The sequence below is a fragment of the Harpegnathos saltator genome, unplaced genomic scaffold (assembly GCF_003227715.2).
Source record: "Harpegnathos saltator strain DR-91 unplaced genomic scaffold, Hsal_v8.6 scaffold328, whole genome shotgun sequence".
NCBI classification, from domain to species: Eukaryota; Metazoa; Arthropoda; class Insecta; order Hymenoptera; family Formicidae; genus Harpegnathos; species Harpegnathos saltator.
Genome location: NW_020230126.1, coordinates 773,582 through 796,659, shown reverse-complemented (window position 1 = coordinate 796,659; position 23,078 = coordinate 773,582). Strand labels below are relative to the sequence as shown.

The 23,078-nt window shown below is 52.5% G+C and overlaps 1 protein-coding gene and 1 long non-coding RNA gene across 9 annotated transcripts in view; one reads left to right on the top strand and one right to left on the bottom strand.

Annotated features, from left to right (window-relative positions):
* The window catches only part of LOC112588873 (uncharacterized), an 85,166-nt gene extending 77,323 nt beyond the window's left edge, over positions 1-7,843 (bottom strand). Inside the window, exon 1 of the long non-coding RNA XR_003113096.1 lies at positions 7,629-7,843. This is a non-coding gene — a long non-coding RNA (uncharacterized LOC112588873). The remainder of the gene's footprint in view (positions 1-7,628) is intronic.
* Positions 1-23,078, top strand: part of Ten-a (Teneurin-a transmembrane protein) — a 664,333-nt gene that overhangs the window by 399,287 nt on the left and 241,968 nt on the right. Inside the window, exon 1 of one of the 8 annotated variants that reach the window (XM_025300076.1) lies at positions 5,588-5,827. The exons of the other annotated variants lie outside the window; for them this stretch is intronic. Coding sequence (XP_025155861.1) covers positions 5,788-5,827 — 40 coding nt within the window. The 5' untranslated portion in view covers positions 5,588-5,787. Of the gene's footprint in view, positions 1-5,587; positions 5,828-23,078 lie in introns of those variants that run through there. 8 annotated transcript variants of the gene reach the window in all.

Here is a 23,078-nt window from a genome sequence, read left to right as displayed (position 1 = left end):
CATCGATGTGCAACAATGCCAGGCGCGCGCGCACGCGTTAATTGCAGGTGCCGCGTAGACGTATTATAGCCCAGGCCGTAATATCGCCATCAACCGTGAAATGACGCCGCGCACCCGTCATTAATTTACAAAACGGTCATTAGAGCGTGCGACACACGAGAAGTAGCTTCTTCTGGATTCGGCCCGGGCTGCGGACGATCGTTAAAAAATGCCCGATGAATATGTATAAGCCGACCGACCGACCGACCGAGCAACCGACCTTTAACGATCCGCCAAATTAGAATATACAACCTCGCGAAAGTTATGTAATTTCGTGTCCCTTGTAATTAGTGAGTATGTACTTCTCGGCGCCCGCCGAGCGACCGGCGACGGCGACCCGCTTCCAGCGAGGGCGCATATCTTTACAAACATTACAGCATGGAGGAACGCGCGTCCCGTCGCTTGTACGCGATATCACGTTTCGAGTTATCGCACCCGCGAGCGCGCGCGCACGCGAGAGAGAGAGAGAGAGAGAGAAAGAGAGAGAAACCGCCAGTTTTCCTGCAACATGATTCGTCTGTTTTTCCCTTTTTCTCTTCTTTTCTTCCCCCATCTTTTTCCCTCTCTCTCTCTCTCTCTTTCTCCCTGGTTTGTTCTCGCTCTCTTATATTTAATATCTTTTGCTTTTTCGTCGCGCCACATTACAAAAATTAACACAGCGAGTCGATGCATGTTTGCGAGAGAGAGAGAGAGAGAGAGAGAGAGAGAGAGCACGTGGAGAAATTTTTAAAGGGAAAAACAGAGAGAGAGAGAGAGAGAGAGAGAATGCGCCGCGGGATTTCGAGTTTCCGCGCCCATAGGTCGCTTTTAGGTAGCCCGATTTTAGGTCGCGTGAAAGCGCGGGGCTGCGAAGCGATAAAAAATCGCGCGAACAGGACACAATGCGCGACAATGGATAGTCGACGCTTTACTTTCGTTATTTTCCAACCATTTCCCTCTTCGGCGTCAAACATCCACACCATTATACAGGCGTTCTTTTACGTGAAACCAATCTGTAACGTATGATGCATTGCTCCGCGCGGCGCGCGCGCACATGCCACGGTCCCAAAGTCCCTGATGTATGTGGAGCAGGGACGGCTCATTGGTCTGTTTTAGGGAAACGGTTTCTGTCCCGGGGGTGTATTTCGCTTCTGCCGCGGCCCGACCCAGGATAATATTGGATTCATCATTCAAACATCTTCAGGATCGCCCATCCGTGCCGGGATATATACCGTCGGATATAACGAAATCAGCATTTGTTTCGGGGGAATCGGCCGGCGCGGCGTATGTGCCGCGGATAAAATAGCGCGCCGAAAATAACGTCTCTTGCGTAACGCTGACGCTCTAAACTTTCCTCTTTCCCTCTTTTTTCATTTTTCTTTTTTTTCTTTTTTTTTTTTTTTTTTTTTTTCTTTTAGTTTCCGCGTTTCGTTCTCGCGAAATATCGCGCGACAAATTAGAGAGCGAGAATCGACGTGAAGCACGCGGCGTCTCTCTCCTCCTCTCCTTTTCTCTCTCTCTCTCTCTCTCTCTCTCTCTCCCTCTTTCTCGCGCGCGCGAGTATGCATGCGATTCACCGTACGAATGAAAAGTTATTTTCGATAAATTCTCCGTAAATACCGAAGGCTGACTCGCGGCGAATGCAACAAAGAACGCCCCGGTTCTGTGATTGGCTAAAAAGCGCTTCGACTAAAAGCAGCTAAGCAATTTGAAGATTGGGAAGGTTAAAACTCGACCATACCGCTCACCGATGCTCTTGCCATAACGCTCCACAAAAGTGCGTTGCAAGAACCCCCGAGGTATATATACTTTAGTCGAACGCCGCACTCTCTTGAGGGAAAATTCTGCAATTTTCCCGATAGTTGGTTACTAGCTTTCTATTTCGTCGGGGGAGAGAACGTTCGCCGTTTCTTTTATAATTCCCCGACACGGCGAAGCTGAGGAAATAAAGGAGAGAGAGAGAGAGAGAGAGAGAGAGAGAGAGAGAGAGAGAGAGAGAGAGAGAGAGAGAGAGAGAGAGGAAGAAGAGAAAAACAAGTCGCGCCTTCGAATGGCGCCTTACACATGTCAGACGAGAACGATTATGTGCGGAGCGAGAGCATGTCGCGACGCGGTTAGTTAACGCGGTTGCGATTCCTCCAGGCGGGCGTTATTCGCGAAATGATCGACTTCGGCGAAGTTGGACGTTCCGCGTGCCTCCGTCCGCTCGGACACGGGCGAGGAGCCGCGCCGATGGAGAGTGCGAAGAGAGAGAGAGAGAGAGAGAGAGAGAGAGAGAGAGAGTTTCCAAGTCGCGCCTACCACTTTGCCGGCACTTCGCGTGCAACAGCGCCGTCGTTGTTACCTTTTTGCGATTAACTGTAATTAGTACGCCGCGGTCCGCTAATTATCCAGCGCGGCCGCGCGAAATTACGGCGCGGCGCGATCTCTGTCTCTCGCGAAAAGATTTCGAAACAAATGACGATACGGGCGCTTTTTGTGTGGGCGCGAGTGTGTTCACGCAATCTTCTTAGCCATGTTTGCCGCCGCACTCTCGCGGCTCTCTCGCGCTCAAAGAGAGCGCGCGCGGCTGATTGCTAATGTCTGCGCGTCCGCGGCGCGGCGGGTGGCAGCGATCCGTGAAAAACGACGCGCGTCATGTCGCGCCGCGCCGCGCCAACGATCTAATGATACACACACCGTTCTGCAATTGGAGACGCGCGTATTTTTCTGGCGACGTATTCCCGGCGATTCATTAATTGCTGACCTTGTTAGCGTAGTATTGTGAAGCGATGGTCCCGCGGCGATGCTTGAGCGGCGCCCGCGGGAGCAACCGGGAGCGCGACCGGGAGACAAAGAGGGTGCAGACGACAGCACGTCGAGGTTGGGGCCCGAGAAGAGAGAGAGAGAGAGAGAGAGAGGGGGAGGGGAGGAGAGAGGAAGAGAGAGAGAGAGAGAGAGAGAGAGAGAGAGAGAGAGAGCAGGCTTGCTTGGCATTATCATGCATTCAGAGCCCCACCATATAATAATGCCCGGCTCCTTTGTCGCGTTTATATTCGCCCCTGTTCTGCGCCACGGTCTGCTCACAACCGCGGCGAACATTGCCCTGCTCGCTCATATTTCTGTGGTGGCACCTCGTTTACCTTCTTACGGTCACTCGATATCGGGAACCTTTACAAAATACATGATGCCGCGGCCGCGCTCGCCTTTCCCCGCGCTGCTTCCTGCCCGACTGCCGCCGCTCGTTGGGCCAATTGGCTGGCGAAATTTCTACTTAGCGGAGTACGAGAACGCTCGCCGGTGAGATGCTAGAGTTATAAACTGTGAAAATCCTCGAGAGAGCCTCTCCTCTCTCTCTCTCTCTCTCTCTTTCTCTGTTTCTCTCGGCCTTTTCTCCTTTCTATCTCCCTCCCCCGCTCTCCGCGACTCTCGCACGAGAGAGATCCGCGGCCGTGGAAATTCCAGGAGCGCGAATAGATCGGCTCGGACGCGAAAAGCGCGAAACGTCATACGCACGGGGAGAGAGGGGGGCGCTCCCTCCGCCTTTCCGCGCCGCGGAGCAATATTGTTCCAATTCCGCGGCATTCGGATTAGCCGCATAAATTTTTGCCGCCTCTCCCTAATGATAACGGGATTACGGAATAACAGCTTTCTAATCCTATTTTCTTATCAGTTTCGGGGATCATCCGCCCCGAGTTAATCAATATACCGCGTGCGCGCGCGCGCGCGCCTTCTCCCGCGTCGTCATAAAAACATCCCGCCCCGTTGTCCGAGGAATCGATGGACCCCTAATCCCGCGCGCGCCGCCCGAGGAGCGATAAATTGGGGCCTCTCTCGCCGCTCTCTATTTTCTGCAAATGCGTCCCCTCACGCGGTAAACAATGCGCACACACTCCGCTATGATCGGCGGCGGCGGCGGCAAGTGCGGTGCAGACAACAGTTGTAAACATCATCCCGGCCATTGGCGATCCGCCGCCGCGCGTCGCGCAGAATGAATGCCTTTTTGCAATTTGTATCGCGCGCAGCGTCGAAAAACGAGGCGAAGAGCGCGCGGGCGGCGGGCCGGCAGGGCTGGCGATAGAAAAAAGGAGAAAGGAAGAAAGAGCGAGAGAGCGAGAGAGAGAGAGAGAGAGAGAGAGAGACGGCAGGTGAAGATGGTTACGAAGGTGAGGAAGGCGGTAGTGGGCCGCGTTGGGATGTTGGAGCGACCGCCGCGCTCTGACGAGGGACAACTGGGCCAATCGATACCGCAGCCGGTGGTGGCTGGCGCGATAGAACGAGCGAGCGAGCGAGCGAGAGAGAGAGAGAGTGAGTGAGTGAGAGAGAGAAAGAGGGGGGGGATGGGAAAGAGGGAGAGAGAACGCTGGGTGCAAAGGTAGCAGCGAGGGTGCGCGGGCACAGCGGCGAGGAAGACGGAGGGTCGACGCGGGGCGGCGCGGCGGCGGCGGGGAGGTAACGACGAGAGGACGAGCGAGGGGACAGGGCAGAGGTGGCGGCAGGCAGGATATCGCGGGGGTGCCCGAGAGCCACCCCCGCACCGACCACCGCCGCCCCTCCCGCGCCACGGATGGCGCCACGATCGCCGGCATCCTCTGCGCGTAGCGTGGCTGCCGTCGACCTCTCCGAATGTGCTACCGACACTCTGCGCAGAATCGGCTTGCGGAGGTGCGTTGTACCACAATGTTATCGGGCCTGTCGTTTTATCTCGTGTCCCGATTGTTGTTGATCCCGTCGGACTGTTAGGGGAGAGAGAGAGAGAGAGAGAGAGAGGGAGAGAGGGAGAGAGAGAGAGACGGACAGAGGGGGGAGGAGATCAGAGTGGGCGAGAAAAGACGCAGTGCGTGAGACCTGTCGGTCAAGAGCGACGACGCACTCCCCCGTTCCTCCTGCTGAGAATCGCGCCGCATCATCGACGTTTCGCCGTGACGACCCGCTGGCGCTACCTCCTGGGGACCGGTCGCTCCTCTCGCATAACCTTGAATCGAGACTTCGTCGGCCAGCGGCAAGTACACCGGCAAGTAGCCCGTAATCGATTAGCCGAGGCCTGCCGCGCGCCGGACTCTTCCGAGTGTCCTGCGGTAAATCCTGCCGCCGCATCGGCTGTCCGCCGGACACCCTCCCGGACACACGGATACTGCTCCGCGATCGCGTGGACGCGAGAATCGGCGGGGGCAGGCGGGAACGTGGAATCGCATTTCTTCGTTGACCCCCAGCGGAACCTTTAGCCGTCCGGCGCGACCACGCGCAGCCCTGATTAGGGCGTTAAATCATGGCGCGAAACGCGAAAGGTGAACGTCCGCCAACGAACTCGCGGTCGCAGTGAGCCTCTTCGGCGAACGCGCGCTTGGCCGCGATCGCTGCCAGCCTTGATTTTTCCGTCACGTTGCGAGACAGGCCGACGTTCGATCGCTTCGGGCCGCGCGTGAACCTGCCGGAAAGGACCTTGCCGGGGACACACGCAGGAAGGATCGCACGTCGCGAGGACGTACGCGTGCGCGCGCGAGCGCGCGCGCGCGCGCTCGTCGCGTGTGTGTCGTGTGTGTGTGTGTGTGTGTGTGTGTGTGTGTGTGTGTGTGTGTGTGTGTGCACGCGCATCTGCGCGCGGCCGAAATTGTAGGAACAATAGCGCGGCGGAAGTGGCGAATGGCTGGCCTGTACGACTGTTTGAGATGGAAGTGAGTAATAGCAGAGTAAAGTGACCGCTGTATTGGTCGTGATGATCATCGTACGGCCATAAACTGTCGCCCGTGTGATTCAATTGCCACCGCAAGCCGAGAGCCAGCAGTAACGATGCATCACTACTACACGCAAGAAGACATAGATCGCGTCGGTAAGTGTGGAAACAGGAATAGGATATTTGCGTACGATGCTCGAGACGGGAGGCTATAGCCGGCGAGGCCCGTCGACGCTCTCTCGATCCACGTGCTTCCGAATCGACGCTTTCACGGCCGACGACGTGTAATGGCGCGCAGTTAGTTCACTACTAGCGCTTCTATCACCTGCCGCACTTGTTTCTTCTCGCTCTTGTTTCTCTTGTAAACATATCGAGCCACATTACGCCGCGCCGCACGCCTCTGCCCTCCTCCGGCGCACCGGGCGGCGGGTGTTGCTCTGCAGCGGGCAGCAATTTCGGGGAGGGGGGGTGGAGGAGGGAGGAAAATTATATACCTTTGCCCATCGACTCACTACAAACGACTGACTGTCACGAATTTTATATGGAGGAGTATGATAGTTTTTAGATGGTGTACGATATTTCATGCCAAATCGTCCTTGAGACGTATTTGTTATTTGTCGAAATATGCTTCTCGGAGGGATACTTGCGAACGGCAATTCGAAAGACAATTTTTCGAGACTAGAGGGTAACTCGTCGATGACGATTGAAGATGCCAAAATCATAATCCGCATTGCGGGTCCGCGATCGGTACGTCCGCGTCGGACTACTTTGGAAATAACCGGTCGAGAAAGCGAATTTCCCTCCGCCGTCGAAGCACGCGCTGCGTTACGCGTTATCCCGTTATTATCGCGGCCTGCGCGTGTGTAACCGTATACAATTGTTACCGGTTGGACTTTTAAGTCGAGACTCGCGATTATAACTGTTTGAAATGAGAAACGCTCGTCCCCGTCCGAGTACGAATAAGGGAGCTCGTTATTTTATAATGCGCGTACGCTCGGTAACACGCGCGGATAACGTTGCACAATGTGTCCGATGTGAAATATATATGTATATACATATTCGTTCTTCTCGTCGTGCAAGAAGGCACGAAGACACCGTTCTCAACGTTAACGCGCCTATTTGGCAAATATATGCAAGTTAGATCCCAAGCGTACCAGGGTGCCCCTTGTATTCAGAATTATATTAGGTCCTTCGGGCTTTCCGCGCTGGTCTTACCCGGAATTTAAATTGGACCAGATACGTTACGGGATGAGAGAAATGAGGGAATGGAATAAAATTCTTGCTGCTATTCTCGGCTCAAAAACTTCGGGAGCACAATTCCGTCCCGGCCGATTATTCATGGGATTGCGGCCAAACGCTCATCCCTTACACCGCTTGATTGCTCCCATTAATTGTTATATAAATGTTCGTACGTCGGCGTGACCATTTCGCAGCCACGGCCAAGTAGAAAGGGACCGAACGCGCGTTAGTCGACCTACCGACGACGACAAAGAGCCGCGACGAATAAAAAAGAGCTCTGATCGCCATATTCACGTCGTGTCGTATTTAACCCAATGCGCGCAGAATCTGAATATTTAGATAAAAAAAGTTGCCCTCGAATGAAAGGTAGCGAGGGGCTCTTTGATCGCAATCCAAACTACGGAGGTAAAGGACGGTAAGAGCTTAACGCTTCCGTCGGCGAGTTTGAATTATTATAAATTAAGTATGACCTTGAACAAAGATGCAACCGGACCGCGCTCTCTTCGTCCTTTACCTCTGGACCCTGAAAATCACCTCGCCTATCGCGAACGCGCCCAATATGCATACGCAGTTTGTTATTGTATGCGCGAGAAAGAAACGAGCGAGGGAGGGGGAGAGAGAGAGAGAGAGAGAGAGAGAGGGAGAGAGAGGGAGAGAGAGAGAGAGAGTCAAGAAAATGTAAACTCTGTTGAAAGTTGGCAACTTGCAATGAACTTACGAACTTGCTGAAAGCGACTCCGCGAAAGATGACGAGGCGCGATAGGCCGCCTCGGGGAGCCTCACCGGGTAGGTCACCTTGAGTCACGAAGTCACGAATAAGTCGCGTTTGGTCTCTAACGCTAACTGGCGCGGACCGCGATCGCGCGCGGGGACGTAGATGGCAAAACTATGGCGCTATCATTGGACCCGCGAACTCGACGAACAATGTATGTGGGAGTGGGTTGAGAGAAGGAGGAGGAGGAGGAGAGAGGAGGGAGGCAGGCGAAAGTGTAGGGCACATTGTCCGTGCAGCCGACCGACGCACGTATTCCTCGTGCTCTCGTGGCGCATTGTGCTTTAAGCCCGTACCTCGTAAGCAAATTAGAATTGTGCACGTGGCTCGCATAAGTCGACCCACTGTCCGCCCGCCCCCGCGCGCGCGCGCGCGCGAGCTCGGGATACATCGGGGTGGATTTGTACATCGGCGATCCCTCGGCCCCTCCGTGAAGATACATCGGCACCCCGCGTATATTTTGCGCGCCCCGCGAAGCCGGCGGGGCTTTTCTCCTACGCGGTGCCCAAAAAGGGCGCGGCGACTCATCGGCAATTACGCCACTTTATTGCTAGGGTTACGTGTCGCGCGTGGAATTAATGCAATCTCGCGGGGACAAGCGGCCGGAGAGAAAGAGAGAGAGAGAGGGGGGGGAGAGAGAGAGAGAGAGAGAGAGAGAGAGAGAGAGCGAGTCGCCGCGTTTCTTCACGGTATTGGCCGTTTTCACGCAGCGCGAGCGTCGCGAAGTGCCGACGACTCCTGCGGGCGGAATCTGCGATACGTCGCGTCTAATTGAATTTCGGGAGAAATCGATTGGACTCGCTCTCGGCTGCGCTCCCGGCGTGGTGGAACCGCGCGTGCGAAGGATGCGTGCGTGGGACAAGCGTGCAGAGCGGCTCCAATTTCTTAATTGCTTGGAGCGGCTCTCTCTATTTACGACCTCCCGGCCTACTTGCGATCGCTCATCTCGTTGTAGTTTCTCGTTGGCTTCGTTTGCCGTGGAATTAGAAGACACGTCCGAATGGGGGTTGTATGGACGACGAGTCTCGATGGTGACTAAAGATGTCCCCATTACCGCGGTCAATAATACTCGTCTGATATTAACGCCAATAACACTCGGCCACACTGACGCGTGCCCGAGATAATGAAAAACAATTGACTCGTTGTCGGTAGAAACGCCGACGGGATGTTATTAAGGACTGTCAGTCTTGGCTGAATTTTCGTGAACGCAAAAAGGGCGAGTTTCCTCGCAGGTAATCAAAGAAGAATGATTTTGTGAATTATTTTCAGTCACCCGATATAGCCGCGACATATCGAATATTTCCACGACTGTGTGTGCGTGTGCGAAATATATGACTGAATTCACATCAACGTGTCCGGACATTTAGGGCATAATAAATATTAATGTTATGATTCGCGAATGCCTGGATGTTTTAACAACACGTGTACGCACGCGGATGAAATTTATTAGATATTCCATTTGGTGAAATTGCATTTCTGCACTCATCATCTGCATGATTGTTCGACACCGAATTTATCGACACGTTATTATTAAATAGCCATATTTTCGTGTACGCTGAATCCCGTAAGACTGACGGTCTTCGCTGTAAGGACTTTTCTACTGCTAGAACCGAGTTTTTCGTTTCATCCCCGGACAACAGAGATTCAGTTGCTCGAGAAGAAGGTTGCGTGAAGAAGGACGAGGCAAAAAATCGAAATATCCCGCGCGCGAGAGTTGTCAAGTCTTATCTGAAATAAATTTACGCTTAATAATAGTGGCTGTATAAATACGTCGCAGAGAGGAGTGCAGTAACGTTTCTCTCTCGTAAATTGCCTTTTATTTATTCTCTCGGGACGAGACACGAGAGTCGTCGCGGTCGTCGCGGGCACCGGCTGTGCTCCGTCATCGTCTCCACTTTAACGTTTAACAGCAACAAATCGCCAAAATAAGAAGGTTCGTTGGTCGTTTTTGCACTTCCCTAATGCCGGTAACCGGTTTCTCGCCTGCAGCATATTGTACATATCGAAATAATCGAGATTTGCGTTCGATGAGGCGAAAGTGCGCGCGGGAAAGGGGCGCTGTGACGTGCTGCGTTAAACTTGAAAAATTACGAGAGTGGCGCGTAAGAGCATAAGACGTGGGACGCGAGACGGAGCGGGCTGGGCGGGGACGGGGAGCGGGACGGAAAATAAAGCAATTCGAGCGACGACGAGAGCGCTAATGGGCAACGGTGCAGACACCAGCGGACAGGAAGCCCTCACATTGATCGTTCCACATTCACTTCGGCAAACAAGCGCGGCGGCGGCGGCGGTCTGATGGTGAGCGTCAAATAATTCGCCCGCCTCCCTGCCTCCACCTGTCTAAGCGACACAACACGGTCGAAAAGTTTTGGACAAGGCAACTCCGACATTTGGCCCAAAAAGCCGACGCTCACGGGCGAACATTGTCAACTCCGCGGCGCGAGCACGCTCAGAATTTTCTCTTCATAACGCGACGCGACCTTTCTGACGGCGCGCGACCGTGCGACGAACGCACGGATTCGCTGATTCCTGTTTGTCTTCGGCTGGATTTCTCATTGTCCGCCTGGCCGCGTGTTCGACGACCCATTTTCCAACGCTTTTGCGCTCGAACGTGCGCTCTCTTAACTTCCTCCGTGTGTTCGGATCTTTTTCGACTTGAACGTTTTTTGGGAGATCGTAAGTCGCTTCTCTCATTCTCGCACATTATAGCGAGTGCATTATGCGTGAAAACGTCATCTTTGCGATGAAAATACTTTGATATCGCTGAAGTTACTTATGTACTAGGAACGTTCGGATCGACAGAAATTCGAATTAGGAGGTCAAAGTGAACGAGTGACAAGAGTATATTTTGCCGATAACCGGTGATTGATTTCCAGTGGAAACACACCGCTTTATTGCTTCGTTTTACATCTCGCCGATTCTGGCCGATGGAAGTAAGATTTCCCTAGCACACAAATTCGTTGCTCGCTGCGACCAAATCGGCCCGTGTTTGCAAATTGCGCCAATAGTGGTGACAGTCGCTGCTATTAACTGAATCTCTCAGTGAGATTTTATCGATTCCCCCCGCGTTGTATTTACAACCGAGTCACCAGTTACAATGTATGGTATTTCAGTGAAGAATACACTGCAGAGAGCACAGTATCCGTCCGCGTTGCGTTGCTCAATCGTTCCCATTCAAAAAAGAAAAGAAGAAGGATCGACGAATTCACGTGTGTCTAAGAGGACAGAGAGAATTCGGCTTTATACGACCTCGCAAGGAGGGGGGAGGGGGCACACGGCGATCAAATTTTTCACTTCTCTGGCCAAGCAACTCGAAGCGAGAATGGAATTACGAAGTGGACGGGACGTCGAAGCGCCGACCTTTATTAACACTGAGCAATTAACGTTTTTAGAGAGAGAGAGAGAGAGAGAGAGAGAGGGAGAGAGAGAGAAGGAGAGAGCGAAAAAGAGAAAGAGAGCCAATGAGCGCTTATGTGGGTCGCCGAGATGAGAAGGCAATTGCTCGCCCCTTTGCGGCCGTTATTTCATTGGCTGAGGTCGTAAGTAAAAACGTACCGAGCCGTTTTTCCCCCCAGCTTCGCCTTCGCGTCCTGTATAGTTGCTCGCTGCGACTATAACTGTGGCAAAGCTGCCGGTGTGCCTGCAGTCGCGCGGAGGCGGCGGGCGAGGGGCGGTGGAGGAGCGAGCGGCGAGGAACGAGAATGCTAAAGTGGAGTCTTTCAATTCGCATCCCTCTTTCAAGCTCGATTCTCCTCCTCCGCGCCGCTATTGCTCGTTGTGCCGCGTTAGCAGAATTCACCCTGGCAAACAAAAATCATATCGCGTATTTGTTTGTCGCCTCGTATTATGCGCAGCGCGCGGACCGCGAGAGTTCGATGAACGTAATGTGGATATTAAAAGTGGCAATAAACTCGCGAAGCAGAGATCGGTGAAGGGGGAGGGGAGAGAGCGGGGCGGACGATCTCTTTCCGATAAACGCGCCGACGGCAGCGTTCCGCGGCGCGGCTTTAATTCCTCGAGTTCGGACGTTTTCGTATAATTACGTCGCATATTTATTCCCGGCTGAAATTCAGTTCGCTCCAAGTTCATCGCGGGATTAAGCTCTCACCTTGAGGAAATCTAGAGAGAGAGAGAAAGTTACGTCTATTTGCATTTTTAACCAACATTCTCAGTGTCGCTCCTTGTTGCTCACTATAAGTGAGATCTTTTCAACTCCAAAAAGGATTTTTTTTCTTTTTTTTTTTTTTTTTTTCGAAAAGACAGTAGCGTGTAAGCACACGCGCGTTCTCGCTGTACATCGACTTGTGCATTTCGCCGGCCGCCGTTCCGCGATCGATACGCGTGTGTGCGCGACGCGCGAAGATAATAGAAATTATCCTGCGCGTTACTTAGACAACGCGCTCGGCGCTTCGCGTGTAAATTATTCACGATATAATTACGTCGGCCAGCTTTTTGTACAAGCGCGAAACAAACTCGACAGAGTGTATGATAAAGCATTCACAGCTTTGCAGCGTCGTGTGTAAAGCAGTTACATCCAGTTACGTCATCGGACGCTACATTTATCAGAGAGACGCGTTAAATCGATCCGTTCAATTTAACATAGTTATCTGTGCGCGCATGTTAACGTTCTATCACACGGCTCTCCATTAGCATTAGAGATTGCGCGTATAAAAAATAATGCCGGTGAAGCCGGAGAACTTTTCATCTGTCGGCTGTTATAATTATTATTATCTTCCCGTTGTTATTCGCGACCCATACATATATATCGCGTTTTTAAACGCGCTTGAGCACGCGTGTGCGCGTATCCCATTAGAGATCGCCGCGAAAAAATGTTTATCATATCTGTCGTTATGTAACGCTGAGAACGAAGTTACTCGCTTTTGAGGTACAATTTTGACGAATTGAGTAAACCGATTTACGTCGACGAGATCGTCGTTCCGTCTCTCTTTAATATCCAAGGGCAATAATACTTTGCACCGGCCAAATTTCACAGGAAAGCGGGCAACTTTTTTTGTTTCACATCTCTCCGATGTCGCCAGCTATTGCATAATTGTTGCGCATTACAGCTACGCGGTCTACGAGCGTCTATCGCGCGCGCGCGTGCGCGATTTTCAAAGCGGCACTTTGTTAGGCGCGTAATTGTTCACGGGTTGCGTAACGCGTATCCAATCCGATAAGCCGATTCCATGACATACAACGGTGATAACGAGATACACTCCGCACACGGGGCGGCGTCATACGCGCCTGTCATTGTCAATTCACGTGCGTTCTCCCCGCGATGTGAGATCTCAGGAGAATTTTTACGCTCCGTTATAAGAACCGGGTCGATCGGGCGAAATATGTTAACCGCCCCCAATCACGATCTTGCGCACAACTTCCTCCAGGCCAATAGCGGGCCGGAAGGAAAGCGAAAGCTTTAATGCAGAAAACTGCTTAACTCAATTTCCTGTAAAATGGTTGGCGCTAATAAGATTCATGCGGAACAAAAGCGCTAACGTAAAACAGGTTACGTGACGCAAATGCACAATTCTCCGCGCAGCCCCGCCGCGCCGTGTGCCAGAAGCGCGCAACAATTTATTCCCCGGCCACTCGAATTTGGTCAGATACGAGAAATTCGGTTGGTCGTAATGTACACCGACACTAGCGTGAAACTGAATTTAACGCGCGGCGTATCAATTCTTTCGCTGCAATTTCGTTGTAATTTGGCCTAGTACGCCACGCCGGCACGCCGGCCGACCAGCCGTCCTACGGTTAAAACATTATCGGATAATTACGCCATTAGCGCGATGATATTGCCCGTTCAAAGTGAAAATTAAATATGTTGTTTCGCCGAGTTACGCGCGATTATTAGCTCGGAAGGAAATATCGGCCGTCACGACACGGCATGGCGCGGCGCGGCGCGGCGCGGCGCAGCGCGGCACGGCACGGCGTGGCACGACAGGAGAAGGACGCGCCGGTCCGTGGTGTGAAAATTTCGGAGGAGAAATACCGCGCGGCCGTCCCATTCGCGCTCGCCTATCATTCTCGCAATTAACATATCACGGAGATCGCGAGGCCGAATGAGAATGGAGACGCGCGCGCGGCGCTGGAATACGAAAGTAATCTGGACAGGGGCCAGAAGCTAATTCCCGCAGTTTGAGTTGATGAAGAAAACGAAGCCATTCCGCCGCAAAGTTAGTTAAACTTTAGCCACTTCTATTTCCGGCTTGCTCCTAATAGCGGACACTACGTGCTGATGTATATTATCGCTCGTACACTCATACACGTACCTGGCGAATTCACGGCCGGTGACTAGCTCGGGTTAATTCGCGAAGCGCGCGTATCTTGCGAAAAATTAAAAAAAAATTCGTAAACACGTCCAAATGCGTTTGCGCGTAACGGCGAATGTTGACCGAGGTAACGTTTCTCGCTCTCTTCACAAATATCATTCGGTCCCTCAGCGATTTTTGCTTTTGGAAAATTTCTTGCGCGGAAAATGGCTGAATAGGGAAATACTTTAATCCCCTGCCCCGTAACTGCCCCGATTTACATAACGATTTCTTCTCTTTTTTTTTTCGCGTATCCTCTCTTGCGTATTTTTCTTTGTCCTTGTAACTTTCGACGGGCAAGAGGAAAACGCGCACGTGCATCTTTGGAAATGGAAAAACTATTTGATCCACTTAGCTTGTTTATGTTTCAGTATCGAATTTCCTCGTTTATCGCCTGTGTGTACAAAAGAGACAGAGAGAAGGGGGGAGAGGGGAGAGGCACAATGAGAGAGAGAGAGAGAGAGAGAGACGAGAGACGGAGTGAAACGTTGAACAAATAATTTGGGCAATAGAGAGTTGAACGACTTTAGCCAGCTATTCATTGATCCGCGTCGGTACGTGGACGTATTTGAAGCGCAGGTAATCGCAAATGTTTACCTCTCACGAACACAGAATGCAGGATCAGAGTCAACCAATTATTTCGAGGCACGAACGTCCAGACCGACGCGTATCGATCCGTCTCGAGTCTACGGAGATCCGTCGACGGATCCTGCCCTAATAAACATTCATTACCCGCCAAGCTGAGATCAGCCCTCTAGATATTGGCAACCTCGATGGTTTGTACAAGATAGTAAGGATCACAAAGGGGGAAAGTGAGAGCGTCTCCGTCGGCGTATCGCACGATGACGCGGCGCCGTGATTATGAGTGCGATTTTACGACGTATTGCCGTGGGAATATCCCGCCGCGAAACGATCACGATGCACGGTACGAGACATGAGGTTTACGGCGCGAGACGCATGAATCGGGGAAAGATTGCTCGAATTAACGTGACGATAAACGCGTTTCGCTCGCAGACGACAGAATTTCCGGTCCTCAGGACCGATGTGTGGTACATTGAGTGGAGAAAGAACATCCAGTCGTCGCAGCCGAATTGCTTCACCGAATGGGAGCGGAATTTCTGCTTCTCCAGGCCGAATTTGTTCTCAAAAATGGGAACAGGATTTCCGCCTCCGCCTTCCGAGAAACGCGTTCGGTCCCGCTCATCGTCGCGCGAGCTTGAACAATCTTTCCTCGCCGACGTGGCTCCCCCGCAGCCACGATCTCGACGAGGGATCGATGCCCGCGCGCGACTTCGCCAAACACTCATTAGTGAGCCGATATACCCGCGAGGTGTTTACGAGGAACGCTCGTTTGATCGGGACGAGTCGAAATTGCTGGAAACGAAGTGATAAACTCGCCCTTCTTCGGAGGAGACGGAGAGGCATCACAGAGTAACAGGGCTCCGTTGCAAATAATAACACACTCGCAGGGAGAGGAAATGGCGCCGTAGATATCGCCTCGTTGCGTCGGTGCGATTTCGCGAGGAGGAAGTCGGTCTCAGCTACTCGCCCGCGGCACTCGGCCGCGTTGAAGAAGGCGCGCGACGCGCGCAGCTCTTCTCATTTACGACTGCCTCCCGCGCAGCGCCGGCAGGACGCGATTTACATTCCTGCCGCGGCCCGTGACGCGATATCTCCCGAATATCAACCGCCGCCTGAAAGCAACGCGAACTCTCGGAGCGTGCGACGTTTCGAACGAGAGCGGCGGCGATTCTACCCCGAGACGAGACCTGCCGCGTCCCGTCGCGTCGAGTCCTGGCGATCGAGTCCTTCGCGGCTCGCTCGCCCGCTCCCAAACGACAGCGGACGCGCGACGTAACACAAAGGAGAGGTGTTGACAGTAATAACACATCGGCGGGATTTATAAGAGCTAAAGCGCTGATCAGGATTCTCGGGCACGCACCCCCTTGGATTACCTTCGTCGTCCAGTGTCCCCTGGACTGGCGGTCCTCGTGGAAGGTTGTACAACGTGTCGGCTCTCTGTTCACCTCGCCTCCCCCCCACCCCTAATGTGCCCGTCGTTCTCGAGCCTTTACCGCGCGCGATCGAGAGATGGACTATCGGAAATTGCCTGCGTCTCGCCTCGCCATTATCGCTAATCAAACATAATATTTACATAATCTTGCTCATCTGTACATCGCGCTCCTGCGCGAATAAACATGTCACCCCAGTATCGAAGAGCGTACATATGCTCGCGCGAACAATCAAGATTGGGAAACGCATCGCAGTTCATGCGATGCTTTCAGTAGCGGCCGCCCGATGCGTTAAGCTGAATGTCGCGATGGTGGTACAATTTATTCGCAACTACACACGTTCTTGCTAATGAGTCGGCTGGTCCATATTTATCCCAATATGCGACTTTGAGTTCTTTACCCGAAAAAAAAAGTAATTTCAGAACAAGCGGGATCCCTTTAATAAAAAGCGCATGTCAACATTGTGAATGTATTTCTTATTTTGTATCAGGGGATCTCTTTTGAAAAAGGTGCGTGAAACCTCGATCTCGAATATATCGAAGCGAGTGAAGAGAGAGGGGGGGAGGGAGAGGGGGGTAAGAGTTAAAGAGAAAGAAAGAGTGACCTAAACCTAACCTAAAATTAAGAGGAAAATATTATAAACACGTTATTCTTAAAGCTAGAGGAATTATACGTTATATCTATAATGCAAATCTTATTGATTTTAGTATAAATTTCCTCTTATACACAGATTATTTAATCTCTTCTTGAGAGAATTATTATTTATTCTTACTGTACTTTATTCTTACTGGTTATACGTTCTTTTATAGGGAAAGGAGAGAAAATTATTATGAAACTGTCGGGAAAACATTTTGTATTTTATGTATTATTTTATATATTATGAAACATACATAATATTAGATACATTTGAAAAAATTATTATAATGTATAGCGAAAAGTAATATATATGTAGATGTACTTCAATTCTACACTAACTAGGCACGAATGAAATAAGTTCATCATAACAAATAAATTTCCAATCAGTTTTGTTATGGACTTCAAAGCTATAAAGATATTCATCATAATCAATTGTATGAAACGTAATTAAAAGGAAGAATACATTATTCGGCTTCTTGCAAATAGAATTTTTCTTTGGTGTTTATCAGTTCCTGCAAATTTAGGTTGGAAAAAATTAATATTTATTATTATTTTTAATGAAATAAGCCGTCAATGAGAGAGAGTAAGCTAAGCATGTCACTGAATGTTACTTCAGTCATTTCAGAGAAAATATGAGCGCGGATAAAAATCTTTCCGTAAATTGGAGAGATATAACACACAATTTAAACTCCACGTGCTCAAACTGCTCCGTGGAATTAATTTTGTATAGTTTATCGCGTGTATCGTCAATTAATTAATTTTCATGATGAGATCGATTTTATGATACGTCGAATTTCAACTTTCGGATTTGGCTAGCAGAAATCGACATGGCCGACCGTAACACGCGCCTCATTTTCGTGCGTGGCTTCCTCGTCGAGATGCAAAGTACGCGTCTCCTCGAAGCTTACCCTGCCAAGCTCCAACTATCGGCCTCACCGAAGTGACAATATACGCGATCCGTATCCGTAAGTTCGTTTACAGGAGATTGAAGCTTTGTTGCGCAACATATCGCCGAGAACTCGTTCGTGAGGCGCGCGCGAAAGAGAAAAAGGACTGCAGGAAGCCGAGAGAGAATTAAAAAGAAAACAAATGACCAACAGATCAGGATGTACAAAAAAGCAACGCGGATATCAACTCGGAGTTCTTGATGCGTCACTGGGAAATCAGAGGACGCAAAAGAGACCTCACCTCGACGGAACTTGATGAACCAAATCTCGCGCTTGTGACTCGTCCGACGACCGCGATACGTCCCGGCGTAGCTTGAGCGATGCGCAAGGTGTAAGGTCAAACGGAATAAAATGCGAGCGATAAAACGCGTGGGAGGGCCGCGAGGGTCGGTCCAGGATAGATGAGTTTTCGAAAGTGCCGACTGCAACAGCGCTCTTACGGCGACGCCGACACACGGACACGCGTGCCCTCGACGTACAGACGGCGAATTCCGGAAAGGCGGTGCGCGCTCACGATGCTGAGGTGTACGTATAAGGTCGAAGGGACCTTCCGGGCGTGAGAGAGAGAGAGAGAAAGGTAAGCGTCGCGCTCCAGAGATTCCCTGGCCGACAGCCAAACACCCAACAACCAAGAAACCTTCGGACTCAACTGTATCCACTCCATCCAGGGACTTACGTACCTATCTCTGATCTTTCTCTCTCTCTCTCTCTCTCTCTCTCGTCCGTACGTGCCTTTCGCCCATCCCGCCGCTTTGTCTCGTCTCGCTCCTCGCCTCCCCTCGAATTCCATTTTCCAGCCCTGTTTCTCGATCAACTGCTCCTTCCGCGACCACTCGCCGGCCTTTCTTGGCGTTCTAACGACGCCCCGTCACTTTCGCGCTGTCGTTCTCGTTATCACTTTCGTTATTCTTTTCTCTCTCTCTCTCTCTCTCTCTCTCTCTCTCTTGTCAATGCGCTCCCTCGAACTCGTCTACTCCCTGGTTTCTCGGCCGCCTGTTCCCGGCGACCTCGTTCCCGCGCGGTGTTCCACTCGACTCGTTCAGTTCCGAGCGCGGTGTACCCGTCGCTCAGCCGTCTTCGTTAAGAGGACTGTGTGCAATGATTAAATAAAGAACAGACCGTGGGCGACCGTGGGCGCCCTCAATTACGGGGAGGAAGCCCTCCGCCGCGCGATCCGTGAGTGCCAGCCGATCAGCTAAATTGCGCGCTTTTAGGCGGGCTATTAGTCGACACGCTCTGTCAGCGCTCGGGGCGCGCGGGGAAACTCCAGGTCGCACGGCCGGGGGGGGGGGAGGCTGCACCCCCGCTCGCTGAATTTCGCCTTCGTAATTTCCCAGTCCGGCTATCGTATACACGCTGTCGCGAAATACTCGCCTTCGATGACGCTGCCCCGCCGGCGAGCGAGCGACGTATCTGGGTCGCGGTGGTGCTTCTTACCGCGCGCGAGGATATTTCGCGCGGAGAGATACCGCGGCCGAATGGCGCGAATGGACCCCGGCGCGCTCGCGGTAACGCGAAGCAAGGCGATAAGAATGCGCGCAGCGGCGACAATAAAATCGGCCTTAACCTCTAAATAACCGCCGCCTCGGAGGTACCTCCGGGAGGACATCAGGTAGAACTGGAGCACGTAGATAAAATGGGTATAGTCCATCGGCGAAATGCGAAAGTCACGTCATTAACCAACCGAGCGCATCGACCTAGTTGCCGGCGTGCCATTAGCAGATAATGACACTTTTTTAAGCGAAGGCTGGGCTCGGTCAGACTTCAGTTCACGTAGATGGAGAGGGAGGGAGAGTGAGAGAGAGAGAGAGAGAGAGAGAGGGGGGCGCGCGCGATCGATCGTTCGCCGCTCGGTTTCCGCGCGCCGTTCCTCCCGCGAGGAATTTTCCCTCTTGTCTCGCCTCCCCTTTCTTTCCGCGCCTCTTTCTTCTTCTCCCTCTTTTTTCCTCAAATCAGCCGAAACAAATGCCAACTGAGAGGAGAGAACGTCGCGCGCGATCGTTTCTGGAAGTATCTCCGAAGGGTTCGCGCGTTAACGATCGCTCGTTACCATCTCGCGATCGCGCGGCCCGGCAACGCTCGACGTCTAATAAAGGCGAGAGCCGAGATAACGACGAAGAAATTATCGGAGTCGCGTCGGGCGGAGGAGCCAGCTCTCCGCTCCGTGTCGTTAAACACGGATCGCGCTTCCTTTGCGTTATTTCACACAAGCGCCCGCAAACGCCGCAGACAAGTCGAGTCGCGCCCGACAGTGGCTGCGTTCAGGCTCGCTTCTCCTCGAACGTGAACTCGTGAACGCGGGGAGAAGTACATCGTTGATGTTGAACGACCGAGTTCTCGTCAATGGAACTTCAATCGACACCCGGCCAGAGAAGGTCTCGTATTTAAGTTCAGACACATATTTAAGTCTCGCTTCGAGCGAAAATAATGTCGGTACAACCGAACCTCAGTCAAAACCATGTGGACACGATCGAAATCGCAGCCCCGACCGGAAGTTAACGCGACCTCGCGAGCACGGGGAGGGAGAGAGAGAGAGAGAGAGAGAGAGAGAGAGAGAGAGAGAGAGAGAGAGAGAGAGACACAACTGCCTTTCCCATAGAAACTCCCATCAGTCCAAGCACTCGCAGCTTGCCCGCTTTTAGGCACAGCGCGCGATCAGCCTCGCGAACGCGCGACGAAACAGTCCTCCGCTGAAGCGAGCATTTCCGGCGACCTCGCACCCCGCCGCAGGCATCTGGCGCGCCCCTACGCGAGTGTTAATATCGGGCCGATGAGTGGTCGTCTGACGAGAGAAGGAGCGTCGCTTCCGCCGGCGGAGGGTGGGCTACTGGAAAATATGCGAGATATCAGGACACCCTCGATCGGGCCACCTTCTCCGTGTGATCACCATGGCTACCGGACGAAACAAACGGTAGCCGCTAAGCCTCGGCAGCCTGGCAACCGGTCTCCGCTCCTGTGTGAGAACGAGCCCGTCGCTTTGTGCTCTTAGCTGTCAGGACTCTCTTGCCGACAGGCTCCAACCTGCCTCTCCCTCCCTAGCCGTCTAGCCGCCTAACTACGCGCGGTTCGAGCGGCATCGAGTCATTCGCATCTGACACGCGCCAATTTATGCCCGGAATTACAAAGGAAACGTTACGTCCTGTGTGTTACGAGCGAGCCTTTGAGCTCGCTCACGCGCGCTCGCGAATGCCGAACGGCGAATGGCGCGCTTGGTCGTGCCGATGACACGGCGAGCCCGATCCCGTTGCCGCGGATTTCGTCGTCAGCCAGTCTAAGGTCGGATCGCTCGTTTATGATCGACCTGGGGGGCTTTATGCGGTCCGCGTGTTCGCTCGCTGTCCATGCGCTTGCGATATGCACGCCCGCGACCGAATTGCCTGCCGCGCGTTTTGCCCTGATCGCTCCAGACGGCGTGTGAGGGACTCGCGAGCGAATCGATTTATCGTGGAGGCGGCTTTAATAACGCCACACTTTTCTATTCGTCTCCTCGGATGCGAGCGCGCTGCTCTTCTACGACCTGTCGCTCTGTCCGAGCGGAGCGCTCCGTCTATGAGGGAAGAATTTAATCAGCGGCGACGCGGAGTCGCGACATACCTGGCTTATTTTCAGCGCAGCTCCTTCGGCTTTGTTTAGTCTTTGAATTCGTGACATTCGTCAGATTCGTGCGATTTTTTCTTCTTTTTTCTTTAAATATATACTGGCTATGTCGTCAGGTGTACAGCTTAAATGAGACTCGAACGTTTCCTCGGATGCGCTTCAGCAGCGAAAAAATGAGTCCAATGAGAGGACTCGTCTTGTGGGAACATCGTAGAAAGCAGGCCTGCTTGCTCACAAGGCGATATTATCTTGCGCTGCCGAAAGTTTCTCAAAATCGCACGAATCGGAAGAATGTTTACAGCGGATCGTAATTATCAGGCAAACCTTGTCGTCCCGTCAAGCCTCTCAGACCGGAACTGTCAGGATATTCCTCCTGCGTCCCGGTGACAGCTGCGAGAACGCACGCCGCGCGACCCTCGGAGGGCGGAGAAAAGTTGGATAATTTCGATGGAACTTCGATACGTACTTACGACTTTCGGCTCCGCGAGCGCCGTTTTTTCTCGGAGCGGGCGCGAATACAGGCGCGGCGAAAGATCTCTTCATAGAGCGTTATCGCGAGGCCGCTTATCAGTGCGTAGTGAATCGTACTTAGAGCCCGGGCCGTATAAAGTGAAGATCTTCGGGGCGTAGACAGTGACAAATTGCGGCGGAAATAAGAGGGCGAGCGCGCCGGCCAGAAGAACCGTATGGGGGCTGTGCGAGGCCGCCGCTGTAGCGCGCCGGTATATCAAAGTAAACGAAAGAACAAACTGTCCTTTCTTCTTTTGTTTCTTCTTTTTCTTTTTTCATTTCGTTACCGTTTCCCACGGACTCGCCCACCGGATCCCGTTACGCTCAGCCTCGTTATTGATTCAACAGCCAATTTTCGCGTTGTGTGGAAATCTTTCTTTCGACGAGAGAAAAACCTTCTCGCCTCTCTCTCTCTCTCTCTCTCTCTCTCTCTCCCCCTCTCGCGCACGCGCGCGTAACAGCCGCTCTCCCGAACCCCCGCGGTTCCGGTTAAAAATTTCAACACACCGCGCTTCATTATTTTCGTTCGCAGTTATAAATGTGAAAAATCTCTTTCTCTCTCTCTCTCTCTCTCTCTCTCTCTCTCTCTCTCTCTCGACCGCCCCTCTTTCCGCCCCACTCTGCAGACTACATGCATAGATTCATCGCAGAAATGAAATTCGCGCGGCAATGACGAAACGAAGCGAGAGAACGTTGGTAAATCCATCCCGTTTACTTGGCGGTCGGTCGACCGGTGACCGAGTGAAAAATAACGTGTCGGATTTATCGCACGCCTTCTCCCTCCCTCCGTCGGACGTAATCGAGACATTTGACTATTCCCCCGGCGCAAATCAGCCGGTCGCGAAGTAAACAGGCCGAAAAGTCCTCCTTGGCGCGCCTCGCACAGCGGAGGACTCACCGAAAAGAGGTTTACGCGAAATAGCGAGCGACGTGGCGTTAACCGCAAAAGAGATTCTGCGATCTCGCGCGCCGGCGACCGGAGGACACCGTCTGCTATCGACCGCCGGTCGATAGCAGGCCGTCACTGACGGTTACATTAGTCATGAACGCATTAACTATACAGATAAAAGGAAGGCAGTGCGCGACGAGCCATCAACTAGAATATGCATGACGTTACGAACCGATAGACCGGAGACTACGCACGGCGAACGAAGGCTAAATCGAACGGCAACGTCAGGCTCGCTGCCACCGGGAGCGGGAAAGAAAGTTTGGAAATTAATTATGCACGCGCGCTTTCTCGCACCGTTTCTACGTTGACGTCTCTACTCTTCCTGCGGATTCGCCGGGATCATCATCGCTGCGATCGCCCCTGCGACTCACACGTCCGCGCGCGGTCCGCCCGCCATCGCGACGATCGAGACTGTAAATTAGCTACACGCCAGCTGT